We start from the raw sequence: 8,942 nt of genomic DNA, 5'->3' as shown, positions 1-8,942 counted from the left end.
CTGTTTATCTTTATCATGTTTTGTTCTTCTTATTTTGCCAATGTTGCATGAATGCATCATGAGTGCGACAACAAATCCAGAGATTACAGAGACAGCTCGCAGTAACTCCAGCTCAGGCAGCAAAACAAATCCAGACCAAACCATCGCACAGTTTGGCTTGTTTTTAATTAAGTCATTAAATTGGCAAAAAGTTTCGAAACTCAACTCTAAAATAAACAAACAAACTCAGAGGAGCTGTGTTTAAATGCTAATTTATTGATGACAGTTACAAAATTAATATTCACTGTTTCTTGAACAAAATGAAGACGACAACGATGATGATGATGATATTCTGTGCATTCTCCTGGTCGACTGTTTAAAAAGAGGATTTTAAACAGGTTCAGTACATGAGAAAAACAACTTTTTTTTTTTTTTTTTTTTTTTAAATCTGTATGTGTATTTACAATCAACGGCACATTTTTTAACAGTGCAGTGTGTCACAGGTAGAAAGGTCCATAATGTAACCGGCTGCTTTACAAACTCTGAATCATGAATGCAGAACAATTCAAAAAAACTGTCAGGAAAATATACATAAACATAATGACCTATATTTTAAAATGTGTTTTATGAACTTCACCCTGTTCAGCACTTGTACAGCCTGTTGAGCCTGATGATGTCCTTCCGGCTCATCTCTTCGGCCGCGCCAAAGTGGACATTAGGGTCAGGAATAGCCACCATGGTGGGCTGGTTGTTCTTGGAGAAGGCGTACCTGAAACAGCAAAGGAGCGGAACATTAATTAGGGTTGATAAAAGGAATTACACACCAGAAAGTCTACAATACATGAATGAGGAAATCCTTGGACAAAGAAATGAGGAAATAGGTGGAAAAACAAACAAAAAAACCCCCCCCAAAAAACTGCAGAAATATTGGACAAAGATAAAGGACATATACACACAATGTCCCTAAAAGTCACTCCAACAAATATTATTTTGACTCTTTTATTATTATTATTATTTTTTTAATTTAAAATTTAATTGTGATTAACAAATGAGAAGGAAAAAAAACCTTCTGCTGTGTAGTTGGACACTTTAACATGGGAGTCTGTGGGGACTGACTCACTGTTGGAGCCAGACTCTAGTGGCCATTAGAGGAACTGCAGATTTTAGCTCTTCAGCGTTTTCTCAGTTCACACCTGTATCTCCGAGGCCGTGCTCACACTTTAGTATTGTGTCAAACAAACTCCACTTTTGCCCAGACTGTGACATCATTTTACAAGGTTTGGCCGATGAAATACATGTAGCTTTAATTCATAATTTGAAAACCATATTTCTGCCGTTTACCACACACTCCTTTTCAATGAAAGACAAAAAGATAAACACCATGACAACTTTCCAGAGCTGTAGAATCCCCCCTCTACTCTACATGGATTTCCTGACTGTATTTTAAAAAGGACCTGAAACAACACGCCCCTTGAATGTTTTCAGTCTGAACGCCCCCTCATCCTCTCCATCACAAAGACAGCAGCTTCACCTACCTGTGGTAATGCATAACAGAGCCGTAGTCGTAGGTGGTTTCCTGGTTCAAAGTATGGATCTTGTCAAAGTTGTGCTCCATTCCTAAAGATTGAATAAAAAAGAGAACAGAATAATAAAACAGATCCATCTGTTACTGTTTTCATTAATCATGTGTCAAGTGGTATCTCTGTACAGTTTTGTTGTTAATGCCATGTTTATGTTCAACAGTCTCTGAAGCTTTGGCGCTTGCAGGGATTAAAGGAGCGTGCAGGTGCCGGGAGCAGTGACAGTGACAGGAACATTTTGACATTGAAAATTAATTTTGAGATTGAAAACAAAACAGGAACTGAAAAATGAAACCACGGCATTGATAAAGTTGTATTTGCAGTGACATAAATAGTGACACTGAAAAATAAAAATAAAAAACGGCATAAAAAACAAAACAAACAAAAATTTTGATATTTTTTGTATTATGATATTGTCACTATTTTTTCAGTGTCACTGGTTTTCAGTTTCAATTTTCTGTCACCATAACTGTAAGATTGTAGTTTTGTTGTTTTTTTTTAGCATTTTATTTGTAGTATTTTATTTTTCATTGAAACCTTTTCCAGTGCCAATATTTAGTCAGTGCCAATAAACTCTTTCCAAAGCCATTGCTTCCTTTTTCAGTTCAGGTTTTTGTTTTCAACGGCAAATTTTATTTTCAATGTCCAAATGTTTCTGTGTCTGTCAGAACCAGACCAGCTGTTTCCCCAATGTGTTCACTCTCTGTGCTATGCTAAGCTAACTGGCTGGTGGTTGTAGCGTCGTATTTAAAGGATAGATATGAGAGTGCTGTCGATCTTCTCATCAACTCTGAGCAAGAAAGTGAATAAGTGTCAAACTACTACTTTAATATTTTATTATTTTGTGGCTTCATCTTAGAATTCCAACTAAAGTGCAAATGTAAAAGCTGTGTCTTGTGAGTGATTGTAAGGATGATAGTTGTAAACAGACGAACCAGAGATGACGTTCTCCAGCACAACGCGGATGTACTGGTCGCGGTCAGAACGTTTCTGCTCATGGTGGAAGCCCAGCGCGTGGAGAACCTCGTGCTGGACCGTGTGGTGGTAAACGCAGCCTGAACTCTGCAGAGACAGATCCTGCCCGTTTTCATGACGGCCGATGAAGGAGTAGCACCTGTCACAACAATGCAGGACACACCTCAAGTCTATTTGCTGACAACAGGTCAATCATTTTGTTTCATTTTTTTTTTTTTGTTTTAGCATCAGGAAAATACCTCAAGAGATGAAATAAAGAGATTAAAATAAAGCAACCAACGGTGTCATAAAGGAAGACAAACAGGGATATGATGCTAAGTGTTTTGTCCACTTCCTGTGGTGCGTGTTTACCCGTTAAGGGACCGGATGTTCAGGTAGGCTCTCTGGTTGGAGCGTCCGACAAAACGGATGCAAGAGACGTCATGGAAGGACTTAAGGCCACGCTCGATGATCGCCACCTCACGAGTGGCTGAAGAAGCAGCAGCAGAAGCACTTTAAACCGGCTGCACCGACCACGAGACTGACATGACGCTGTCGTAAGATTTCTTATATCATAAAAAGGTTAAAGGTCGGACTTTCACATCCAAGTTTTTATTCAGAGGAAATCAAGCTGCTGAATAAAATAAGACATGTTAAAGTAATACATGCAACAAACATTAAAATTTAAAGACACAGTTCATGATCCGAATGTAAGAATAAATAAATAAATAAATAACAATACTGAAATTTTCAGTAATTCAGAAATTTATTGAAAGTTTGTTTTAATGGACTAAACAACAAAATTAATTAATTTAATGTTTTCTGATGCTAATATTAATGATTTATTCATATAACTGGTGTTTGTATATGAAAGATGAAAAATCACATTAGCGTAAATAAATAAATACATAAATAAATACATAAATGCAAAATAAAAACATTTTGGTAATAAAAAAATGATATTTCTGTATTTCTAAATGTATTTATTTATGCATATATATATAATGTATGTAAGATTTCTATCCATTTAGATGACAAAGTTTTAACATACAAACTTCTTGATTCATATTTTGGTTTAACCAGGTTTAAACATTTTAAACACACCGAGTTTATTATTACAATTACATAATGTCAGTTTTACTTGTTTCATTTTTGTTACGGCTGGAAATCATGTAAACTATTAAAATAGAAAATCTTAAAATATTAAAAATAATTTTGTGCAATTTATCTTACATCTTGAATTGTGAATTGTTGAGAGACAAAGTTGCTTTTTACTTCAATCTTGCCTTTGGATTCACATAAAGTTTGTTTATAATAAAATTTAAAAAAGCCAAATGACTCACTGTAGACCCTGGAAATGACGTAGGGCACGTAGACCCTCCCATCGGCGGACTTGGGCCACATGCAGCCGTGAGCCGTGCAGGGATCAGCATTTCTCTCAGCCTCAGACTCGTAGGCGATATCATCCTCCACGTAGGGCTCATCAGGAGAACGGACTGCAGCAGATAACGTGATCAATATTTAAAAATCAAGATCTGAGAGGTTAGTGCTGGTGACAGGGCCTGGGGTCATGGAGGTTGAATTCAGGAGTTAACAAACCTAATGCATGCTGGATATTTTGTAAATAAACTTTGAGGTGACACTAAAAAAAAAAAAAAAAAAAAAAAGTTCTTACCAACATCCCTGTTCGCTCTCTCAATCCGCTCTGAAGCCGTTAAAGCCTGACCTGTACAGGAGGGAGCCATGGAGACACACTGTCACAAACTTTACTTTGAAAATAACAGCAGCATCATATGGTGCGTTTTATTCAAAGTTCAAACATTTTGATTTTCTTTTTAAAAACACAGTGAACTTACAGAATCAGGAGTTTTCCAGAAATCACATTCAAAGAAAAATGGGAGACAGAAAAACAAAGTTTGAGTGATCCAGGCAAGTTTCCAGATCATGATTGTACATAAAAAAAACACAAGTGTATAAAATACCATTAATTATTAAAGATTGAACTGGTGGTTCTCAGTCTTTTTAGCTTGTGACCTTTTACAAAAAAAGGAAAATAGTTGTGGCTCCTTGTCATGTTGTCACCTGTAAACCTCTCAAATCATTTACATATGTCTCAACTTCAACAGCCATTTTACTGCAGAATGAGAACTTTTACTGCTGATACTTCAACTACATTCAGCTGATAATACTTCTGTACTTTTACTTAAGTAGGATTTATAATGTTTTAGCTGTAATTAAGTATTTTTACATGAATGTATCGTTACTTCTACTTAAGAAAAAGTTCTCAGCACTTCCTCCAACATGGTAAAAGAGTGAAAATGTAAAACATTTGCAGCAAAAACTCACCTCCTCCTCGGCCCAAGCCGACACAGCCACCAGGACCACAAGACCCAGAATGCACTTCATTTCAACTATATGTCAACAGTTAAACACAAATAAACAATAATCTGATTTTTGTCTCATCGGTGAGTGAAAAAACGTTAAAAAAACATAATGGTTGATGATGATACTCACGTCCGTCTGTGAGGGGAGAGAAACACAGTGAGCGAGAGGAGCAGCATCTCATTATAAAGCATCAGCTGCTCCGGAAAACCGTCCTTTAAAAAGGACATTTAAGGCAGCGAGGGAGGAAAGGGAGTGAAAATAGAATTTAGGCCCCGATAAGAAAATTTTAACCTTGATGCCACATTGCATTATTCCCATAATAAGAAGCTTTGTAATCTTGTTTGATTTAGACACTTGGCTTCAAATCTCTTCTGTCAACAGTGAGAGCTTGTTTTCCACATTTTACCAAAGCAGGGGAATTAAATCATTTATATATATATATATATATATTTTTTTTTATAATCAGTTTAATTTTACATTTTGAGTTGACTTGTAGAGAAGAAAAGTTTCTGGAAACTGACAGTACAATTTTCTTTTGTTTAAAACTATTTTTCCATTTAGTTTGTTGAATTTATCATCAAATTAATGTGATTCTTCTGATTCACTTGTCACATATATTTACACCGACACACTTTCACACCGGCAGTATATGTCAATGTACACTCACCGAGCACTTTATTAGGAACACCAGACTAATACAGATGTTGGAAACTTTCCTCTGAGACTCCATGTTGACACAGTTGCATCACATCATTTCTGCAGATTTGTCAGCTGCACATTCACAAAGGTGTTGTACTGGATTCAGATCTGGAGACTGGGGGAGGTTAATAAAGTTCACTGAACTCACATGTGACATGGAGCCTTATCCTGCTGGACGCAGCCATTACAAGACGGTAAACTGAGGCCAAGAACTATAACAATATGAGACGATTGATTGGTATTTAGGCCAAAAGAGTGTGAAGAAAACGTTCCCCACACCATCACACCTCCTCCACCTGTTGACACAAGGGGGGTTGGGTCCATGGATTCATGCTGTTGATGCCAAACTCTCAGCAGAAATCCAGATCCATCAGACCCGGCTCTCCAGTCCTCATCTGTCCAGTGTTGTTGAGTCTGAGTCGACCGCAGCTTCAGGTTTCTGTTCTTGGTGACAGGAAGTTGAGCCTGACGTTGGTCTTCTGCTGAGTGAGCTTGAGTGGTTATCTGAGTGACCGTAGTCTTTCCGTCAGCTGCAACCAGTCTGTCCATTCTCCTCCGACCTCTCATCAACAAGGCGTTTCCTCCTCAGAGCTGCTGCTCACCGGATGTTTTTATTTTATCCCAAAATTATGAGTAAAAACTCTGGAGACTGTTGTGTGTGAAAAATCCATGAGATCAGCAGTTTCACAAATACACAAACCAGGTGTGAATATTAACTGAAGCTCCTGACCTGAATCTGCAGGATGTTATAGGATAAACACAAAGTTGTGCTGTAAAAACTGGACCAGACTCAGTGAATAACTCCCTAAGGCCTATGATAACTATTAATTCAGCTACACAGACTAATGAGCAGTGATAACTAACATGTCTTTGGGGTCATCAGGTGGAACCTCCTTTCACCAGTGTTTCGTCTAGTTGGTCCCACGACACCTCCAGGAGGCTAGACAGTGATCACTGGCGTCCCAGAGTCACTCCCCTAATGCCAGCCATCACTGCTCCTCACACCCACAACTATTTTCTCCTTTACCTTGCCTATGCTACCACACACAACATTATCAACTAGGACAAAACACACCAGCAGATTCAGCAAACAAACTCCCCTAACCAGTTGGAGAAAATGGCGGCCATTTTGAATGAGGGAGGTAGAGTCAGGGAGAGGTGCCTGTTTGGGCTAGCTCTCCCCCGCCGGGTTAGGCTGTGCTCTACCTCCCCCTACTCCCCCACTCTCCAACAACTCACCTAAAACAAACAAACTCGCCTAGACAAGTCAGAGACACACCCACAGACCAATTCAAAGCACTACAAAAACCAACTCACCTGAACTAACCGCAATGGTCTCAAGAGGCTCACACAGCGCAACACCCTCCACTTAAAAACACTTCCTCTTCCTGGATTTTCTTCCTTGCTTCTCCTAAGAGTCTGTCTATCCTAAGTGCTCCCCGCTGCGGCCCCCAGCTACCATTACTTTCTTCTAATCCAAATCCACTGACTGGATCTTGCTGCCTCATCTGACATGTCTTTTACTATTTTCCTCACACTCTGTCCACTTGCTCCTAGCTCCCTTACCAAAGAGAACAACACCTTGCTACAAATCCTCTACATCCTACTTCTACTGGACAAAATCCTAACTTTCCATCCTCGCTGCTCTGCTTCTGCCCCTAACTCTGCATACCTGAGCTTTTTTCCTTTCATATGCTTCTTCAACTGAAGCCTCCCATGGAACAGTCAACTCTATGAAATATACTTTCATTTACTCCTAGACCACAAGACTATGTCAGGCCTTAACTTTGTACTGGCTATTTCCTGGGGAACAACAAGCTTTCCTCCTAAGTCTATCCTGCATTTCCCAATCACAAGCATCCTCTAAGCTGCCTTGCCTCCTTGCTGTCTTACCAACTTTCTCTCCCTCTTGAACAAACTTTATTGCAACTCTCTTTGTTTTAGACCCTCCTAAATTTGCCTGCCTCCGTAGGTCTTCTTATTCCTGCAGCTAAGCTTTTAAAACCTGGTTATGTCGCCACGTGTACCGGCCTTGCGACAGACTAACCTTACAGCCTGACAAAATGTGCTTTAGAGTTGCAGTACCTGGAACACAATGCACATAGTGGGTCTCCATTTACCCCCAGAAGTTTTAGGTTCTGGGGAGTTGGCAATACGTCATATGTTGCCCCTATCAAGAATCTAATGCTACTTTCCTCCATACTCCACAGCTCTTTCCAGCTAAGCTTTTTCTTAATCTACCACTTCCCAATTTAACCACTGTCCCTGCTTAGCCTGAGCCACTGCCTTTGCACCCCTTAATATCTCCTCCTGTCTACGAACCTGTTCCACCACTAGCTTTCCTCTTTTCCTTGGGACCTGCTCTACTCCACACCGGTTTGCCTGGGCCAAGCCCCCAAGCCTCCCCGGCCTATTTGGACATTACCCACAATCTCTGTATGCCTGAGCGTTGCTTCTGCCTCCTGCACTGCCATTCTTGGATTCCACTTTCTCCCCTTGATTGGGTTTGGAACCACCTTACTGACTACCACATCTTTACTCCCAGATAACAGGAGCTCTGTCCTAACCTTAGTACATTTAAACTCTCCACTAGACTAGTTACTGGGAGCTGAAGTATGCCTTTCCCATACAGTGCCACCGTACTTAAGCATTAGGAAACCTAGCCACTTCCTAATGTAAAAGCTAACTAATCTTTCCATTTTTTCTGCAGCAGATAATGGAATCTCATAAACAGACATTGGCCACATCAGTCTGGGAATAATCCGAACTGCAAACACCACAACTTCAATTTTCCTGGAAGCCCTGATTTATCTATTCTATCCAGTCCCTCGGCAACATCTTTCCTAAACTGCACTATCTGTTCTCCGTCCTTCAAGTCTGCCTTGTACCCACTACCTAGACTCTTTACTGATTTTTCCCTAATTATTGGAATTTCCTCTTCATCTATTACAAACTTCCTATCACTTAGCTTCCCTCTACTTAATGAGATACTTCTAGACTTACTAGGCTTAATTTTTCATACTAGCCCACTTTAAGTTTTTATTTAAGTCTCTCAAGTACTCTTTTTCATACATGGCACCGTTGTAGTTATCAACGTCATGTCATCCATGTAGGCCCTAATTGGTGTAAGGCGCATCCCATCCTGCCGCCTCTCTCCACCTACAACCCACTTAGAAGCCCTAATGATTACCTCCATCGCCATTTGTGAATGCCAATGGAGAAATCGTGCACCCTGCCATAATGCCTATTTCTAGCCTCTGCCACCCTGTCGTAAACCTGCTGTACTTACGCATAGTTTAATGTCTTGGAAATACGACCTTACTAAATTAACCACTACTCCGGCAC

At 39.7% G+C, this 8,942-nt stretch overlaps 1 protein-coding gene across 1 annotated transcript; it reads right to left on the bottom strand.

The window, feature by feature from the left end:
- Window positions 1-235: 235 nt before the first annotated feature.
- Window positions 236-5,097, bottom strand: LOC111235973 (low choriolytic enzyme-like). The gene is made up of 9 exons (XM_022764551.1): window positions 5,028-5,097; window positions 4,860-4,924; window positions 4,189-4,234; window positions 3,857-4,009; window positions 2,886-3,003; window positions 2,495-2,673; window positions 1,515-1,596; window positions 617-748; window positions 236-351 (listed from the first exon to the last, which is right to left on the bottom strand). Exons 1-8 carry the CDS (start codon window positions 5,077-5,079, stop codon window positions 622-624), a joined length of 822 nt encoding a protein of 273 aa, XP_022620272.1. The 5' UTR covers window positions 5,080-5,097; the 3' UTR covers window positions 236-351; window positions 617-621.
- Between the last annotated feature and the right edge of the window lie 3,845 nt (window positions 5,098-8,942).

The sequence above is a fragment of the Seriola dumerili genome, unplaced genomic scaffold (genome assembly GCF_002260705.1).
Source record: "Seriola dumerili isolate Sdu_G_001 unplaced genomic scaffold, Sdu_1.0 BDQW01000550.1, whole genome shotgun sequence".
Taxonomy (NCBI): domain Eukaryota; kingdom Metazoa; phylum Chordata; class Actinopteri; order Carangiformes; family Carangidae; genus Seriola; species Seriola dumerili.
The sequence above is the reverse complement of the archived record's forward strand: the minus strand, read 5'-3'. Positions and strand labels throughout refer to the sequence as shown.

What these genes read in the sequence shown, in the direction of transcription:
- LOC111235973 (XM_022764551.1), bottom strand. Translation starts at nt 5,079, where the DNA reads ATGAGATGCTGCTCCTCTCGCTCACTGTGTTTCTCTCCCCTCACAGAC. An exon ending in CTCTCCCCTCACAGACGGAC is followed by an intron (nt 4,925 to 5,027) that starts GTGAGTATCATC and finishes GTTGACATATAG; the next exon opens with TTGAAATGAAGTGCATTCTG. An exon ending in GCTGGAGAACGTCATCTCTG is followed by an intron (nt 1,597 to 2,494) that starts GTTCGTCTGTTT and finishes TTCAATCTTTAG; the next exon opens with GAATGGAGCACAACTTTGAC.